This window comes from Ovis canadensis, chromosome 2, assembly GCF_042477335.2.
Source record: "Ovis canadensis isolate MfBH-ARS-UI-01 breed Bighorn chromosome 2, ARS-UI_OviCan_v2, whole genome shotgun sequence".
NCBI lineage: Eukaryota > Metazoa > Chordata > Mammalia > Artiodactyla > Bovidae > Ovis > Ovis canadensis.
Window position 1 is genome coordinate 155241222 of NC_091246.1, and position 20607 is coordinate 155261828.

At 36.2% G+C, this 20607-nt stretch overlaps 1 protein-coding gene across 3 annotated transcripts in view; it reads left to right on the forward strand.

The window, feature by feature from the left end:
• LY75 (lymphocyte antigen 75) overlaps positions 1-20607 on the forward strand; it is a 119909-nt gene that overhangs the window by 45805 nt on the left and 53497 nt on the right. For 2 of the 3 annotated variants that reach the window (XM_069577406.1, XM_069577404.1), the window contains exons 17-25: positions 2106-2141; positions 2529-2704; positions 3540-3607; positions 3897-3976; positions 4865-5004; positions 6740-6845; positions 7084-7244; positions 14543-14672; positions 15733-15959. In XM_069577406.1, the coding sequence (XP_069433507.1) occupies positions 2106-2141; positions 2529-2704; positions 3540-3607; positions 3897-3976; positions 4865-5004; positions 6740-6845; positions 7084-7244; positions 14543-14672; positions 15733-15959 (1124 nt within the window). The remainder of the gene's footprint in view (positions 1-2105; positions 2142-2528; positions 2705-3539; positions 3608-3896; positions 3977-4864; positions 5005-6739; positions 6846-7083; positions 7245-14542; positions 14673-15732; positions 15960-20607) is intronic. The other variant, XM_069577405.1, reaches the window with a different exon arrangement.

The window sequence follows — 20607 nt, forward strand, 5'->3', positions numbered from 1 at the left end:
ACTAACCTGAAAGAGGAAAATCAGTTTGGACACCTTTCAAACAAGTGGCAAAGTAACTAATATATAATTAACTTGGACAATGTCTCTGGCTTGAAGCATTAGTTATGATACTTCTATTATTCTTTGCCATGTGGCATGCCACAGAGAGTGTCCTTGCTTCCTCCAAAGTATGCTTGTTAAGTATGCTCTTTATTTTCCTGATAGCTGTTCCCCTGCCTCATGTTTGAGTGGTGAAACAGGCCCTAGAGTTTACACTGGGAAAACCTTAGAAATGACAATCCAGTAACCACAGGAAATATTATTAAAACTGTGGTTTTCTTTTTAATATATTTTTTGTTTTTATTTATATTTGCTTAGAAAACATAAATCAAGTAATAAAAGAATTAAATAAATCTTTTAAATAATTGCATCCCTGCTCTGTCCAATGCAGAAATAAAATTTAAAACTGAAGAATGTCCCATCTCAACCTTTCTCAGCCTTCAGATGTCTCAGTCATTTGAAGCAATCAGTGATGGTTTGATCCAGGGTTTAAATGTTATGTTAACTTCCCTTTGAAAGTCCCTAAATTTGAGTTACAGTGTGTCTCATTCACTAGGTGGATATTTCCTTGGTAATTACAACTGCCAAAACCTGCTCAACTAGATACTTCTGTATTAATGTGTTTTCTGATTTCCTTGAAGCAGTTTACCTCTTCAGTAGCTCAAATCACCCAACCTTTTCTCTAGCGCTTGCCTTTTTTATTATCTCATCCATCTGGTTCTAATTAGTTCCCTCCTCTCTAAAAGAAATAATTTAACAGCCTAATTTTTAAAAATGATATTCTATTGATATATGTACTTTTTAAGTAGTTTTTTAGTCAAGATAACTACATCAAAAATAAGGTTCACAAAAAAGTTTTTGGAAAATGACCTATAAACAAACTTTGTTGAACTGTATTTCTTGATACTTTGTACACACAAACATGTTTGTAGTCTTGTGCGAAAAGGCACCTTTTATTTTGCTTTTCTCACTAATGTAAAGAAAGTAAAGGTTAAACATATAGCTTTCTCCCAACATACAAATGAACAGATGAGATTACAAACAAGAAACTGTTAACTGATCTGCAGCATTGTTAATGAAAATCATCCAGTGTACAGAGGGCTGAGTCAGAGGAAAAAACCACAGATGCTGGACATGTAGGCAGTCCTTTGAGTAGAGTCTTCTCGTGCGTTGGCCCTGATACATAGCAAAATGAAGAACAGCTATTTTACCCTATCATTTCTAAAATTCATCAAGTTATGTCTTTGGCTTGAAACCAGTGTGGCCTATGACCAGAATGTAAAGAGAGAGAAGAGCAACTAGCATCCTGAGGGAACTGCTGTGTGCCTGGCCCTGTTTGGGGTGCTTCCATAAGTGTGATCTTACGTGATCTTCACACTGTCTTTGTGAGTTAGGTAGGAGAGTTTTGTTTTTATAAAATAGAAAGTTGAGGCTCAGAGAGTTAAGCAACTGATCCCAAGTAGCATAGCAGCAAAGAGTCAGGGCATTTGGACACTGACTCACCCAGCTTCAAAGACCATAATTCTTTGTATGGTACCATATATCCTTGCTGAGTGAATTTTATTTTCCTCCCAGTTTTGTCTCTCCTCAAAAGTTTCAGTACTGGATCACTGAACATTTTTTCCAAAGGCTAATTTGGGAAACAATAAACTCTACCAACCTAAATATATTCAAATTGCATTACATGGAGATGTGGTTCCTGAGCAACCTCATCCTACAGTGATGATTATCTTGCATATTCCTATGTAATGTAATATATACAATATATTCATTTACTTATTTGTCCTTCCTAATTATTAACTATATTTTATCCATCTAGTCTTCTTTTATGACTTCCACAATATAAGGTAGAGAACTGCTAGTTATACTGTATTAATATTTAGCAAATCTGCCTTTTCGGTTGCCACAAAAACGGCTTTAGCGTAGGCCCTGCAAAATTCAGACTGAAGTGACCATAACATGAAAGGAGATGGTTTGGCCAGAAATCAACAAATCTCAGAAAAATTGCAAGTATGCTGTGGTCTATAATTGAATACTAAACTTAAGCCACTTGCTTTCTTATACAGGTCATACTCTAAAAATACCAGACTGGTACAATCCAGGTGAGTGAAGAAAACTAAAATGTATCCAAAGTTGCTTTTACCTTTTCAGTGGTGTATTTAGTTAACTATTTAAGCCCAGGTCCAAGTGCCAGCTTCTTCTCTATTATGTCTTCAAATGCAATGAAGTATCTGCAGGGAGGGAAGGTGATTGGCTGGTGTGGGATGAGACTCTGAGGCTGGATTTAGCCTTCTTCACGAGTACAGGAGGGTACAAGAACTGCTCACTGGCTCAGAAATCCTTGAATCCTTCCAGGCAGAACTACCATGGGCAAAGAGAGCCAGTAATCTAAATGGATTACTATTTATAAATAGTTTTGAGTATTCATGCATGCTGAGAGGGTGCAGTTGAGTTTATGCAGTCCTGACTCTGCTGTTCTTCTTCTTTAGAGCGTGCTGGAATTCATGGACCTCCAGTTGTAATAGAAGGGAGTGAATATTGGTTTGTTGCTGATCCCCGCTTAAGCTATGAAGAAGCTGTTCTGTATTGTGATAGTAATCACAGTTCTCTGGCTAGTTTAACATCTTTTACAGGACTAAGAGCCATCAAAAACAAGATAGCAAATGTAATTTAAAAGAATGTATTTTATTTTTAAATTTTTATATTTATTCTGTTGGGCATGTGTGCGCAGTTGTTTCTGACTCTGCAATCCCATGGGCCCGGCTTCCTCCATCCATGGGATTCTTCAGACAAGAAGACTGGAGTGGGTTGCCATTGCCTCCTCCAGGGGATCTTCTGTGCCCAAGGACTGAACCTGGGCCCAGAACCTGTGGCTCCTGCATTGGCAGGCAGATGCTTTACCACTGAGCCACCTGGGAAACTGTATTTATTCTGTTAAAAAATTTTTAAATGTACAAAAGTTGAATGTTACTCTCAAGTGAAGTTTGCCTAACAACCTGTAAGTTCATCACTGCATGTTAGAAAAAATTTAAATAGAACTGTATAATGTTTTAAAATATTCAAGATTAATTATAAATGTCAACTGATAAGATGAGCGCCAAAAGTTATTTTAACTTTGTAGTTAACTTGAAATTCTATTTCTAAGCATAACTAACTCTGCAAAATAGTTTTTTAGAGGAAAAGTAATTCATATATTTGAAAATTTATAATTGGTAGCAGTAGAATATTATATGTTCCATTAATGTATGTCCACAATTACAGTGACCATATTTTCTGTATATAAAATAGGGCATGTGAATATAAAAAAAAGTTTCTAAATTACTTTCTTTAGTGAAAGGACCCAGTTTATGTAATTTAGTAAACTAATGAATATTCAGAAATTTTAGTGGTTTATGATTTTGATAAGCCAGGGTATTTAAATCAAAACTCTCCTAGAAAAGTTAGTACATGTAAGGGTGGGTGTTCACTTGGTTGTTTTGTTTTTGTATTGTTTTTTTCAGATATCTAGTGATGAGCAGAAATGGTGGGTGAGAACTACTGAACAGCTGATATCACATCGTTTTATACAGTATGTGACATCTTTGATGCTGCCTTTGTAAAGTTATCGTGTAAAAGAATCTGTCCCAAATCCCCTTTTATTTAATACTAAATGGAGCAGTTATTTATAATTAGTTTTGAGCATTAATCCTTAACTACCTAGACTGAGAAACCAAATCCTTTTGCAAATGAGCATCAAGAAAAAAGCAGTATAAAATAATGGCCTAACATTAAATTTAGAACTAAAATTGCTTACAGTAAAGCCCAAGATGGAACATGTAGCTACATTGCAAGCTGTCACATCTCTCGTCTTCTTTCAGCTCACGAGACCCATGGCATCGCTTTCCTATACTATTTGGAGAGGAATGCTTTTACCTGTCTGCCAAGACTTGGTTTAATGGTAAGGTTAATTCCAAATCCTTTAATGTTGATTATGTAATATGTGAACTTCAGGTTCAATTACTAGGTTAATCTTGTTTTCCTTTTGATTATACATGTGGTAGCTTTATCTTGTTCTGATTTATTGCTAATGACAATAGCTCAAGTTCCAAATGCAAGTAAAGGTGCTTTTCACTGAGAATATTTTGACTTCCTTTATCCTAAAGCAGTTGAGCTTCCCTCATAGCTCAGTTGGTAAAGAATCTGCCTACAATGTAAGAGACCCCAGTTCAATTCCTGGATTGGGAAAAATTGCTGGAGAAGGGATAGGATACCCACTCCAATATTTGTGGGCTTCCCTTGTGGCTCAGCTGGTAAAAGAATCCGCCTGCAATGAGGGAGACCCGGGTTCAATCCCAGGGTTGGAAAGATTCCCTGGTGAAGGGACAGGCTACCCACTCCAGTATCCTAGCCTGGAGAATTCCATGGACTGTATAGTCCATGGCGTCGCAAAGAGTCAGATGTGACTGAGCGACTTTCAGTTGCTAAAGCAGTTACTTACCCTTTCCTAACTGATGAGGGTATAGACAAATTCACATAGATGAGCAGGCAGCAGTTCTAAAGTATAGTTTAGGTCTCTATCCCCCTCCCCAAGAGCCTTTATCTCTCTGTTTCCTGCCACTAGGAAATGCACCAATTTTGTGCATTTTTATAAGCAATATTGGTATGCAACAACCTATTGAAATGAGTAATAATAATAGGAGACAAAAATAGCTAGGGAAGAAAAAGCATATACTTTAACCATTTGGGAAATATTGATTTAAAAAGACTTTCTTTACTACTGGATTGTTTTTAAAAATGTGCTGAATGGAAAATTATCACCACAGTAATCTTGCTTTTCACTTCTCAGATTTACGAAAACCTGCAGACTGTAGTACCAAGTTGCCCTTTGTCTGTGAAAAATACAATGTATCTTCATTAGAAAAATATAGTCCAGATTCTGCAGCTAAAGTGCAGTGCTCTGGGGACTGGATTACTTTTCAGAACAAGGTAAAAAGGGAATTGCTACATTGTGCAGATGATGATTGCTTTCATGAAGGTTATTTGGCCCATGGCAGAATGACATCCCAAGTAACTTCACTAAAATAGACTCTGCATATTTCAGTATCTCACCTGATTCTCTACATTTTCAGAAACGGAGTTACTCTCAAGTTAGTCACTCCTAGTGACTTAGCAGCAGCAGCAGCAGCAGCAGCAGCAGCAGCAGCAGCAACAGCCAGCCTTTTAGAATACCGTGTTCCTGTTCCATTGCTGCTAACACTTAAATTGCTGAAGTTGATCTTTCAATGAATAGTACATTAACTAGTCAGGGCTATCTCTTTGGTATGTAGGAAACTGACTGAATTTCTAGCTGATAAATTTTCCTCCTTAAGGAAAACACCCAAGCAGCATTTATCAATCAAATTAAATCAACATTTCCCAAACTACTTTTGGGGAATATACACATATGCTGACAAAATATTAATCATTGATCTTGCCTCCAGAGTAGGGTTTATGATTAAATAGATTGGGAAGTGCCACGTTCTATATTTGCCTCCTTGAGATGCACAATTCATATTGGTGTATATATCTTAGGAAATGCAACTGGCTGCTAAAAAGAGAAATTACTACAGTATGCTAAAACATTTATTCTCTCAGATAAAAGAAATTTGAAGATAAGCAGGCTGGGGTTGGTATGAAAGCTCTGTGGTCTTCAAAACCAGACTTCCCTTTGTCTTTCTGCTCTACCGTCCTTAACTTGAGGCTTCCAAGCTCAAGTTCAGGGTGTTTGTTCGGGGGTCTTTTCTAGAAGTCTCCCAATGACTTTATATCTCTCTGGCCACTCTTGTCTGTAAGGAGGCTGAAAAAAAAATTTTTGTAGAATGTTTCAAGGAACATAATTTGGGCCATACTACTACACAGTAACATAACTATAATATCAAACAGAAAAAGGAAGAGATGGGTCTGGCAACTGAAAGCGTCTGTAGTAAATTTAAAATATTAGGGGTATATTTTGACTTTTTAAAATTAAAATAATCTTTTTTCCCCCAAGGTGCTAGGACTAGATTAATTTACATAGTTGATATAAATTTGTAGAGTTTTTATTTGTTTTATTGAAGTATAGTTTACTGAAAATAGTATGTTAATTTCAGGTATTCAATATAGTGATCAGATATTTGTATAGATTATATACCATACAAAGTTATTGTAAAATTATAACATCCCTGTGAATTATTTATTTTAGTCTGATAGTTTGTATCTCTTAATCCCTTTCACCCCTTTGAATTAAAATATCCTGCCAAGAGACAATGGGATGATTTCTTTTAAAATGTGGTGTGTTTTTTTAATATAAGGTAATGGTAAAGAATACATATTTGAAATCAAATGGAGCAGCAATTAAATGCTGACCATGCTGTGGCTATTTCACTTATGGGTAAAGTTTCTTAATGTCCCTGTGCTTCCATTTCCCCATTTGTTGTGAGAATTAAATGAGATAATGCTGTGCAAAGTGTTTAGCACAAGGATGTACTCAGTAAATTGGAAATTTTTAAAACAATAGTTCAAAGACTGCTCTTCAGTTGTTTAAATTGAGAGTATAGGTCTGCGGTCTTATGACACTGCTTTGCACATTTCTGTACCTTACAGACAAAAAATTAGCAGCTCTCTAAAAGATAAGGCATTTACTTCCTATATGAACTTTCATTTGTCTGAAATTTTATACTTCGTGTGTATTCTTTGTTTGTAGTGTTTTCTAAGGATCAACCCCAAATCTGTCACATTTTCTGAAGCCAGTGATATTTGTCATACCTATGGTGGAACCCTTCCTTCAGTGTTGAGCCAGAGAGAGCAAGGTAGCCGAATTTTTCTGTAAACATATTTTATTCTGATCTGGGGGCCAAGTTCCTGTTGGCAAGATGTGGGGAATTAACATATGAAAAGAATCTTATTAAATTACTTTTTATAGTTAGGTGATAACCAAAGATTATCTTGATAGTTAGATAAGCTCAAAGTATTCATTGACATTTTTAGTATACCTTTAATTTCAATAAATCAGATGCTTTTTTAAAAAAATATGTATCTTTCTGACAGATTTTATTACATCCCTGCTTCCGGGTATGGAAGCTTCTTTATGGATTGGTTTGCGCTGGACGGCTTATGAAAAGATAAACAAATGGATGGATAACAGAGAGCTGACGTACAGTAACTTTCACCCATTATTGGTTGGTCGGAGGCTGCGAATACCACCAAATGTAAGTTTGTTTGTTCTTTTAATCAGTACAGTGTGTAGCTCTATGAAATACCTGAGCCTTTCACAAATTATTGGGTTAAGAACAATGGCCTATTTTATGAGTCCATTTATATGAAACATCCAAATAGGCGAATCTATAAAGATAGAAAATAAATTACTATTTACCAGAGACTAAGGAGGCTAGAAGGATTGGCAGTGATGGCTGAAGCATATGGGATTTCTTTCTAAGGTGGTGAAAGTGTTCTAAGATTGATTGAGGGTGATGGTTGCACAACTCTGTGAATATGCTGAAAACTATAGAGTATATACTTTAAATGGGTGAATTATACCATCTATGAGTTTTATCAAGAAAGCTGTCACAAGAAGAACAACAACATAGCTTCCCCAGCCTTTGTGTAGGTGCCCTAGTTTTTCATAGTAGCATCAGATTCCATAGCACTTATTTTATAACCATGTAAAACCTTCATTGTGCTTAGTCACTCAGTTGTGTACAACTCTTTGCGACCCCATGGACTATAACCCACCAGGCTCCTCTGTCCATGGAAATTTCCAGGCAAGAATACTGGAGTGGGCTGCCATGCCCTCCTCCAGGAGATCTTCCCGACCCAGGGATCAAAGCCATATCTCCCACACTGCAGGTGGATTTTTCACCATCTGAGCCACCAGGGAAGCCCAAAACCATCAATAGTGAGCTGCAAATAAAAGCTAATATAAAGGCTTTATTTATCATTTTGGAATTTGGAGCTGTCAGATTTAGTCTTCTGAAGTAAAAAGTACACAATTGGTGATTGGTGATCATTTTTCCCCAAGATCTAAATGTAAAGAAGCTGTAGAAGGGAAGAAGGCATTATTTTAACAATAGTTATCCTGTATCATGATATTACTGTCCATTGCTTCTGTCTTCCTTATTTGCTGGATACAAACCATCTTTTGCACAGAAAACAAAAATTATTAAGAGGTTAAAAGTACATGCTAGATGACATTTAGTGATATAACTGATGCAATGGAACTTTGCTCAAGATTGACTTTGATGGCAAAGGGAACTGAAACATGTAATTATTAGAAAGTAAATATCAAAATAATGCTTGGTTATTATAGAAAATTTGGAAGTTATAAAAGAGTAAACAACATAAAGAAAAATATCAACCTACATCCTGCTTATATTTAGGCTGGTAGCTTTTAAACTTTTAATTCATGCCCCATAGTAAGAAATACATTTAAAGAACCATTTAGCACATAGATATAAATATAATACTGAATTTAAACAAAAATTTCAGGTAATAATACTTACCCTTAGAGCTTATATTGCTTTCTATTCTAGTCTGCTTTAGCCTAGTATAGTCAGTCTATTCTCTGTATTCTATCCTATTCTATTTCATTATCACAAGTAAGAATCAAGATCCCCTGAAGTGATTTCATGACCTACTAAATGAGTTTCAAACCATATTTCAATCCTGATCGAGGGAATCACAATGAATATTTCAGCATTTTTCTTCTAGGACTTTTCTATACACTGTCTTCTTGACTTAGATAAGATTATATACTATTGTATCTACTTTTCTCATTTAGTATTATATAAGTATCAATAGTTTCTCATACCATTAAAGGATATACTTGCTAACCATTTTGATGGTTGCACAGTGTTTCTTGATATACATTGCCATCATTCACCTATACAATGCTGAGTGTTTCCATTGCTTTCAGTTTTGCATAATCTTAAATAGTTGCAGTTAACATCTTTGTGTATAATCTTTGCTATATATTTCAGGTTACCTCCTTAGGATAGATTTAGGTAGCCAGATCAAAAGATATAAGTAGTTACAAAACTCTGGTTAACAAATTGCTTTCCAGAAAGGTTTAGGAGTTTATTTTTTTGTCAGCAGTATGTTGTGATTACTCTGCTATTCATACCAGTAGATTAATAATTTCCAACATTTACTGAGCAGCTGTGTCATACATTCTGCTAATGCATCACATGTATCATTTCATTTGATCTGCACAAAAAATGTGAAACAGTCAGTACGCCTCTCCTATCTTAGAAATGTGGGGACAGAGAGTCACATAACTTGCCAGAAGTCATTCAGGGTATACGTGCAGAGTCGGCTTTTAAATCTGAGTCTCTTGTAGAGGTAGCATTCTTAGCTTGTTTACTACATTGCCTCTACTAAAGTGCTCTAAGGAGCATTATCTTTTAAAAATGCTTGTTAATTTGTTAGTTTAAGTGATACCATATTTTCTGATTTCTAGTAAAAGCATTTGTTAGATTTCTGTTGCTCTGATTTCTAATAAAAGCATATAAATTCAGTAATAATTTTAATTTCATCAAATGTGAATTTTTTATTCTTCGGAAGTTTTGGCAACAGCAATCAGAGCAGAAAAAGAAATAAAAGGAATCAAAATTGGAAAAGAAGAACTAAAACTCTCACTGTTTGCAAATGACATGGTCCTCTACATAGAAAACCCTAAAGACACCACCAGAAAATTACTAGAGCTAATCAATGGATATAGTAAAGTTGCAGTATATAAAATCAACACACAGAAATCGCTTGCATTCCTATACACTAATAATGAGAAAGTAGAAAAAGAAATTAAGGAAACAATTCCATTCACCATTGCAACGAAAAGAATAAAATACTTAGGGATATATCTACCTAAAGAAACTAAAGACCTATGTATAGAAAACTATCAAACACTGGTGAAAGAAATCAAAGAGGACAATAATAGATGGAGAAATATACCATGTTCGTGGATCGGAAGAATCAATATAGTGAAAATGAGTATACGACCCAAAGCAATCTACAGATTCAATGCAATCCCTATCAAGCTACCAATGGTATTTTTCACAGAGCTAGAACAAATAATTTCACAATTTGTATGGAAATACAAAAAACCTCGAATAGCCAAAGCAATCTTGAGAAAGAAGAATGGAACTGGAAGAATCAACCTGCCTGATTTCAGGCTCTACTACAAAGCCACAGTCACCAAGACAGTATGGTACTGGCACAAAGACAGAAATATAGATCAATGGAACAAAATAGAAAGCCCAGAGATAAATCCACACACATATGGACACCTTATCTTTGACAAAGGAGGCAAGAATATACAATGGAGAAAAGACAATCTCTTTAACAAGTGGTGCTGGGAAAACTGGTCAACCACTTGTAAAGGAATGAAATTAGAATACTTTCTAACACCACACACAAAAATAAACTCAAAATGGATTAAAGATCTAAATGTAAGACCAGAAACTATAAAAGTCCTAGAGGAGAACATAGGCAAAACACTCTCTGACATAAATCATAGCAGGATCCTCTATGATCCACCTCCCAGAATACTGGAAATAAAAGCAAAAATGAACAAATGGGATCTAACTAAAATTAAAAGCTTCTGCACAACAAAAGAAACTATAAGCGAGGTGAAAAGACAGCCTTTGGAATGGGAGAAAATAATAGCAAATGAAGCAACTGACAAACAACTAATCTCAAAAATATACAAGCAACTTATGGAGCTCAATTCCAGAAAAATAAACGACCCAATCAAAAAATGGGCCAAAGAACTAAATAGACATTTCTCCAAAGAAGACATACAGATGGCTAACAAACACATGAAAAGATGCTCGACATCACTCATTATCAGAGAAATGCAAATCAAGACCACAATGAGATACCATTTCACACCAGTCAGAATGGCTGCGATCCAAAAGTCTACAAGCAATAAATGCTGGAGAGGGTGTGGAGAAAAGGGAACCCTCTTACAAGGTTGGTGGGAATGCAAACTAGTACAGCCACTATGGAGAACAGTATGGCGATTCCTTAAAAAACTGGACATTGAACTGCCTTATGACCCAGCAATCCCACTGCTGGGTATACACACCGAGGAAACCAGAATTGAAAGAGACACGTGTACCCCAGTGCTCATCGCAGCACTGTTTATAATAGCCAGGACATGGAAGCAACGTAGATGTCCATCAGCAGATGAATGGATAAGAAAGCTGTGGTACATATACACAATAGATTATTACTCAGCCATTAAAAAGAATACATTTGAATCCGTTCTAATGAGGTGGATGAAACTAGAGCCGATTATACAGAGTGAAGTAAGCCAGAAAGAAAAACACTAATACAGAATACTAACACATATATATGGAATTTAGAAAGATAGTAATGATAACCCTGTATGCGAGACAGCAAAAGAGACACAGATGTATAGAATAGACTTTTGGACTCTGTGGGAGAGGGAGAGGGTGGGATGATTTGGGAGAATGGCATTGAAACATGTATACTATCATGTAAGAAACGAATCACCAGCCTAGGTTTGATGCAGGATACAGGATGCCTGGGACTGGTGCACTGGGATGACCCAGAGAGATGATATGGGTAGAGAGATGGGAGGGGGGTTCAGGATTGGGAACTCATGTACACCCATGGCAGATTCATGTCAATTTATAGCAAAACCAATACAGTATTATAAAGTAAAATTAAAAATAAATTTAAAAAAAAGAAAGAAAGAAAAATGAAGGGAAAAAAAGAAAATTTATCTGTCAGTCTTCTTGTAATTCTTACTGTTTTTAATGACTGTGTAAACATTAACTGTACAAACCCTGTGTTTCTTGCATTTATTGCAAATATTTTCATAGGATTTTTCTTTGAGTCTAAATACCAAAAATATTACAGAAATAAGTTTTGATTTTTTTTGTTGCATGTTTAACTCTATTTGTTTCTTTTTTTTCCTCTATTCTTTTAAGGTTATAATGTTAGTTAAGTATATGCCTTTATTTTCTTCTTTTTGTTTTATAGCTTGCCTTTTTATTCTGACAACATGATACATCCATTGTATATGGTATACATTGTCAATGGATACTTAATCCTTTTCCCTAATCCTGGCCAATTTTCTAGCATCATTTGTTGCATATACTTCCATTTGTTAAAATCAATATAGAATGCCTTCTTTATCATATGTGAAGTGTGTGTGTGTGCATCTATGTATGAGACATACTCCTGTATAGCTCTCACACTGCTCTAAATACTACCATGTTCCCATATTTCAAAAAATATAATAGGATTAGTTATCCTTTATTATTTGCTTTTAAAAAGTTTTAGCTGTTATGTCTATTCTTCAAGGCAAACTAGAATTATTTACTTAATTTCCACTCTAAACAATTAAATAGAAAACATCTGGTGAGAATTTGACAACATTTTAGGAAGAACTGACATCTTTTTGTTAATCTTTCCTCAAGAATATGGTGTAACATGTCTCTCCACTAATTCAAGTCTTCCTTTTAAATTCCTCAGTGATGTTTTCATAGAAATTATCTTTCTTATTGCCATTAAGAATGGCAGCTTTTTTAAAATTTTCTTATTGATGTGTAGGAGACCTATTGTTTGGAAATTTTTGTACATTTATTTCATAGATATCCATCTTACTAAAAACTCTTACTACTTCTCCGAGTTTGTCACTAGATTTTCCTGGGTTTTCTAATTAGAAAATCATAATTTGCAAATAACAGTTCACACTTCACTACATGTGGTAAGACTTCCAGAACCATGGTAAATACCAGGAGTATTAAATAATATCTTACACTTGATCTGGACTCCAATAGGACTATCTTTGTCCTATAGTCTTTCATTTTTATATTTGATGTGTACTTTTTGTTCAAGATATATCATTCTATAACTAGTTTATTTTAAATTTTTATTCAAGAATAAGTAGTAGATTTTCTAAAATTTATTTTCAAAAAAAATAATAAAATAAAATTTATTTTCAACATCTATTAAAATTGTGTCATATAGTTTTCCCCATTAGGCCCATGGATGTGTGGCCCATTGATAGATGTTGTGATAAAACCATTTTTATCTCCTAAATAAAACCTAATTTCAGTAATAAAACCTAATTACTGAAGGTGGATTATTATTTTACTACTCTACTGAATTAGATGTTAGAATTTTATTTGGGAATATTTTCATCTCTGTTCATAGAGTTAATTTTTTTAATGCCATATTGTTAGATTTTTTTTTCTGATTGTGTCAGCTTCATAAGATGAACTGGGTAGTTTTCTGCCTTTGTGTTTTGAGATTATGACTCAGCCTGGGAAGTTATCTTTCTCTGAAAGTCTGAAGGAACAAAACCGTGTGATATTAGAATCCTGTTCCAAGATCATTCTTTAATCATACAGGGATTTGGTACAGTAGTTGAGGGTTAAACTCTAGAGTCAGATTGTCTGGATTTGAATTCCATTCAGCCATTTAGTATGCCCTAGGAAGTTCACTTCTCTGAAGCCTCAGTTTTTTATTTATAAAGATGCTCTGGAGGAGGGAAAGGCTACCTACTCCAGTATTCTGGCCTGGAGAATTCCACAGACTGTATAGTCCATGGGGTCGCAAAGAGTTGGACACGACTGAGCAGCTTTCACTTTCAGGTGGTGCTAGTGGTAAAGAACCCACCTACCAATGCAGGAGATGTAAGAGACATGGGTTCCCATGGACACAGGAACCTGGTGGGCTACAATCCACCAGGTCGCAAAGAGTCAGACATGGCTGAAACAACTTAGTATGTATGCATGCATGTAGTATTTAAAAGAAAATATTATAGCTCCTTGGATAAGCTTCAGTTCAGTTCGGCCCAGTTCAGTCACTCAGTGGTGTCCAACTCTTTGCAACCCTATGAACCACAGCACGCCAGGCCTCCCTGTTCGTTGCCAACTTGGGATAAGCTTACTTTTCTTATTTTTCTAAGAGTAATATGTTTCAAACATTTAGAAGAGTGTAGGGATAATATACTTTGAATAAATTTTCATGTCTAATGTTACTGATTTGTGGTCAACAAATGAAATCTAAATAGATACTTTTATATATGGATGTTTCATAGTGACAAGTATAGGATCAAAGCTTTAAGGTGAGTTCTCTCTTGTATGGAACACCATTTGTCATTATAAAAAGTTTATAAGTGTCTAATAAGTTAAATTAATTGTCATCACTTTTTTTGCTTACTTGCAATGTTAAGAATGAGAGCAGAGTGTTAAATATTACTATAATTGCTTTTGTCTTCTAACAGGTTTTCTTTATCTGTTTTGAAGATGTATTTATCAATATTACTACTATTTTGGTTTGTGATTTCTAAAGTTAATTGCCCTTTTCCCATGTTTTGAAAGTTTATCAGGATTTTCTTAGTGATTTCATGGTCAGCTCCCTAATGGGTTTTTCTACAGGAAGAAAAATCCAATTTGAAATATAAAATTATCTTACTGGGATCCTCAGACTGTTAGTTTCATGATTGCTTATACATATTTGCCTTTTTGTTTAGATTTTTGATGAAGAGGCATCTTACCACTGTGCTGTAATGCTCAACCTCCAAAAATCACCTTTTACTGGGATGTGGAATTTTACTTCCTGTAGTGAACACCATACTCTGTCTCTATGTCAGAAATACTCAGGTATAGATCATTATTTAGATAACTACGGTACTTTATGTTGTTAGAGATGTACAGTATGTTTTCACACAAAAAAATCCTATAAATTAATTAATATTTGTAATCATACAGCTTCCTTAACATTTTAGCATGGCTACATCCATGTGAGTCAAATTAGCTCAAGTATTGAATAGAATGTGATTTTCTTTCAAGATCATTGCCATAATTAAATATCAAAATAAAGTATTTAATGGAATTTGTTCATAGGAGTTGTCTAATGACAGTAAATTATGGCTGCATTTTGTTCTATTTACTCTGGGATTTTTCAGATTTTACTTTCTATCATGAGGAAAAGAGGAGGAAAAAATGTTTGTAACTGAACTCAGTGTAAACATTCATGGTTAAATTTAGCACTCAAAAAAATAAAAGGATATGAAGCATTATAAATGGATCACATGCTAAGCCTTATCCTATAATCCACATAAAAATAAAATATGTACTTAAAAGTAGACATTATCTATATTTTCAAAATATTTTTTATTGTTTTCACTGATCACAGTAAGTTTTTAACAAATGTTTTAAAAAAAGAAGTCCTTTGTCATGTAATGAGAATCTCAAGTAGCTAATTCATGTGCTTCTGAAGAACTTTTTGCTAAATTAATCTTTACTCATTTGTCTTACAGTTTTTAGTAACTGCCTTAATTCAGAGAAGTATTGCAAATCTATAATGCAAATATATCCTCTAAGGGGTGGTTTCGTACATTTTTTGTGAGTTCTCCCAGATGAAAACTTGTAAAGGGAGACTTAACACCTTCTCTTGTGGAAGCAGTTCAAACAAAGAAAGAATCTGACACCAATCTGAAATGGTAATCTTGCTGCACTCTAGTTTTATTTACAGCTTTTCCCCTTCCCAAATCAGATCAACTAAAACAGAATTTTTTTTTTAGCAAAACATACCTAATTATCCTACCCAAAGTCTAAAACAGATAAGTAATACCTAAAGTACATTATTATAGGGAGAAATTTCAAAAGCTATCTCATGACTTACCAAGTGGGTAGTTTTTTTTTTTTCTTTTACACACAGAAATTGAAAGCAGACAGACCTTGCAGAATACTTCAGAGACTATGAAGTATCAAAATAACCTGTACAAAATAATCCTGAAGACCCTGACTTGGACCGATGCTCTAAGAGAGTGTCAGAAAGAAAACATGCACCTGGTGAGCATCACAGACCCTTACCAGCAGGCCTTCCTGACTGTGCAGGCGGTCCTTCGCAACTCTTCTTTGTGGATTGGACTCTCCAGTCATGATGTAAGTTTTCAGTCCCAATTGCCAGGATTGGGTGACGGAATGTGACATTTTTTTATTGCACACAGCATCTCTCCTATTAGACTAAAAAAAACCAGAGATCATAAAATCTTACTCCAGTGAGTGAATTTCATCAAGTATGTAATTTTTAGTGGCAGTCATTTTTCCACTGATTTGCTGCTTTATTGTTTAGCTTTAGAAAAATGTCCAATGGACATATGTAGCTGAGCACTTCTTTTTATTTATTCTAATCAAAGATGGAGCTGGAATCTAGAGCTGCCATCTTTCCTCAGCCAATGAAAAGGAGAGGGGAAGGGCAGTTACAAAATCACGGGGGGTTGGGTGAGTGGAAGCCCATGGACATTATTAAAAGGCTTTTTATCCCTTTCTGAATAAGCAAAGTGAAATTAAGCCACTCTACAAAGGAATTAGAAGAGCAATTCACCCCGTCTCCAACTCTGATCTTGGGTACTTCTCATTCATCTCTTAGCCCAACAACAAATGCTAGTCTCCTATTAATTCCCAACACTGAATTACATACATATAGCATGAACAGGAATATTTATGCTCCTAAGTCTTTTGGCTAAAATTAATAGGGAATCTTCTTTAAAATAGAGCTCTATTATTTCTGTCAGCATCTTAGTCCTTTTTTGCCTCTTTTCTGAGCCTTCTTTGTAATGATTTGATGCTTTGCCCGCTGAAATGAATTTAAAGTTAAGATATAGGGCTGGTATATAAGGCTGCATATGTTGTCTATTGATAGGGGTACCATTTACAAAGATGGTAATGTGAACTTTGCTTCCTGCATCTGTGCAGCGAGTGACCCATAAAGCCCGTTTGATAAGTGTCACCTAAACCAGTATTCCTAATCCACTCTTAGAGAGAAGTTAATCGAGAGAGTAGGAGAGAAGCATCCATGGCATTGTGAAGCAAACCTGAAGCATGGAGGCTGTAGGATAACCCTCAGTGTACCAAGATGGTTTTAGTGTTGTCTGGAGAAAAAGTGATGAAAGACAATTCAATTCTTGCACAAACCCCAAGTTGAACTGGAGAGTGGATGAAAAACTTAAACTCAGAAGTGAACATAATCTTTGACAAACTTTAAATTTATTACCAACAGCATTTGTCAGAAGTTTAATTTTTAAAAAAAAAAACAGTACTCAGAAATTGCTTGAAGAATCAGTTCAGTTCAGTCGCTCAGTCGTGTCCAACTCTTTGCGACCCCATGAATCACATCATGCCAGGCCTCTCTGTCTATCACCAACTCCTGGAGTTCACCCAGACTCATGTGCATTGAGTCAGTGATGCCATCCAGCCATGTCATCTTCTGTCATCCCCTTCTCCTCCTGCCCCCAGTCCCTCCCAGCATCAGGGTCTTTTCCAATGAGTCAACTCTTGACATGAGATGGCCAAAGTATTGGAGTTTCAGCCTCAGCATCAGTCCTTCCAGTGAACACCAAGGACTGATCTCCTTTAGAGTGGACCGGTTGGATCTCCTTACAGTCCCAGGGACTCAAGAGTCTTCTCCAACACCACAGTTCAAAAGCATCAATTCTTTGGCACTCAGCTTTCTTCACAGTCCAACTCTCACATCCATACATGACCACTGGAAAAACCATAGCTTTGACTAGATGAATAGTTTCTCCAAAACTCTGGATTTTGAAATGTACCCTTAGTTCAAGCAAGATTGTCAGCTTGAACTGATTCCCTAGACTTCACAGTATCAGTTCCTTCATAGCATTGCTTTTACTTCCTTTCTCTTTTATGTTTGGCATTATGTGAAACGCATCACTGTGTCTCTTGTGAAACTGGTAATCACTTATTACATTTCCTAGTTTTAATAACATTAAACCTTTTAAAACAAAAGCAGTGTTGTTACTGGAGAAAAATCGTAAAGTTAGAATAAATTAAAAGAATAAAATTGAAACTGCCTGTAATCCCCAGTATCTAGTGATAAACATGGTTTAAATGTTTAGTATATATCCTTCAGGTTATTTGTCTGTGTACATGTCTTTATTTTTAAGACACTTGGTATCATATAGTTTTGTGACTTTTCCCCCCGCCCCTTGATGATTTTGGTCTTCTTTCTTATTCTGTTTTCAATCTTCACCTCTTTTTCTCTTTTCCCTTTTGCTCTTCATCATATTTTATGTAGCTTTATTATATATTTTCAGAAACTGCCTTAAATCTTTGGTACATGGCAGGATGTAAAGAAATGAAAGTTTACTAAAACCAGTGGGGAGGTTTTGAAAGTTTCTAAGCATGGTAGTAACAACATCAGATTTTGACTTGAGAAAAAGTATGCTGTGGAGAAGCTGGGGAAGGAAGTGAGAAGTCCTGAGACAGAAGACCAGTTAGAGTTTCTTGTAGACATCAGTGCAGGAAATGATGATGGTCTGGACTGAGGCGTGTTTACACTGTCTGCAGCGCAGCCGTTGTGGTATAGAAGTCTGGAGTGTGACTGTGACAGCAGGTCACTCTAGTACATTGAAGTGAAAGTCTAGAAGAGGAAGTCAAGAAGGTTTGGGAATGGGGCAAGTCAACCACATGAACACAGGACGCCCTAAGTTAGAGGTAAGACCAGGAGGACAGAGCAAGACATGGGCGTCTCTTTAGTGAATGTCAGAGATGGGCAGGGGGCCAACATCTCAGTGAATGTCAGAGAGAAGCAAGGACTCTGGGCAGTTGCAGTGATAAGGGCATAAACCTCAAAGGAAATTACTAAAGAAGGTAAAAATACCCATGACCTCATTCTTATGGCTCCGTGGTATCTGAGATTAAGAAAAACAAATAGCCTTCCCTTGTGGGTGCTGAAAGGAACTTACTCTGTTAGAAAAGACAGGTTTTGATTAAGATCCATCAAGGTCTAGAATTTAGTGAAGAGATATTTACAGTCTTAGTGAACAGATGTAGTATTCAATAAAGAGATGGAGGGAGTGGGATGGCTTATCTACAAGGAACAGAAGTTCCAAAGGTCCAAGGACCTGGGTTAGTTGGGAGTGTAGCAAAGGAGAAGGAATCCAGGGTAATACCCAGTACTGGCAACATCACAGGGACAAAGGGCCACATTCGAGGCCACTTGGTTTAGAAATTAACTGGCTACAACTTTACAACTGGAATGCTCAGTTCAGTTCAGTTCAGTCACTCAGTTGTGTCCAACTCTTTGCGACCCCATGGACTACAGCACACCAGGCCTCCCTGTCCATTGCCAACTCCTGGAGTTTACTCAAACTCATGTCCATTAAGTCATTGATGCCATCCACCATCTCGTCCTCTGTCATCCCCTTCTCCTGCCTTCAGTCTTTTCCAGCATCAGAGTCTTTTCAGATGAGTCAGTTCTTTGCATCAGGTGGCCAAAGTATTGGAGGTTCAGCTTCAGCATCAGTCCTTCTAATGAATATTCAGGACTGAATTCCTCTAGCATGGACTGGTTGGATCTCCTTGCAGTCCAAGAGACTGTCAAGAGTCTCCTCCAACACCACCATTCAAAAGCATCAGTTCCTCAATGCTCAGCTTTCTTTATAGTCTAACTCTCACATCCATACATGACTACTGGAAGAACCATAGCCTTGACTAGATGGACCGTTATTGGTAAAGTAATGTCTCTGCTTTTTAATATACTTTCTAGGTTGGTCATAACTTTTCTTCCAAGGAGTAAGTGTCTTTTAATTTCATGGCTGCAGTCACCATCTGCAGTGATTTTGGAGCCCAAAAAATAAAGTCTGTCACTGTTTCCATTGTTTACCCATCTATTTGCCATGAAGTGATGGGACCAGATGCCAAAGAGCTTCGTTTTCTGAATGTTGAGGTTTAAGCCAATTTTTTCACTCTCCTCTTTCACTTTCATCAAGAGACTCTTTAGTTCTTCTTCGCTTTCTGCCATAAGAGTGGTATCATCTGCATATCTGAGGTTATTGATATTTCTCCCAGCAATCTTAATTCCAGATTGTGCTTCATCCAGCCCAGTGTTTCTCATGATGTACTCTGCATATAAATTAAATAAGCAGCGTGACAATATACAGCCTTGACGTAACTCCTTTTCCTGTTTGGAACCAGTCTATTGTTCCATGTCCAGTTCTAACTGTTGCTTCCTGATTGCATACTATTTCTCAACAGGCAGGTCAGGTGGTCTGGTATTCCCATCTCTTTCAGAATTTTTCACAGTTTGTTGTGGTCCACACAGTCAAAGGCTTTGGCATAGTCCATGAAGAAGTAGTAGATGTTTATTTGGCACTGTCTTGCTTTTTCCATGGTCCAGCAAATGTTGGCAATTTTTTCCCTGGTTCCTCTGCCTTTTCTAAATCCAGCTTGAACATCTGAAAGTTCAGAGTTCATGTACTGTTGAAGCCTGGCTTGGAGAGTTTTGAGCATTACTTTACTAGCATGTGAGAAGAGTACAATTGTGCATTAGTTTGAGCATTCTTTGGCACTGCCTTTCTTTGGGATTGGAATGAAAACTGACCTTTTCCAGTCCTGTGGCCACTGCTGAGTTTTCCAAATCTGCTGGCCTATTGAGCAGCACTTTCACAGCATCATCTTTTAGGGATGCTGGTGAAGAACAATTCTGGATAAAATAGTTGGTGATGTTGAGGTTTGACTGCATTTGCTATTTTTCATTCACTGTGGGGACTGTATGTGGCCTTTGCCCAAT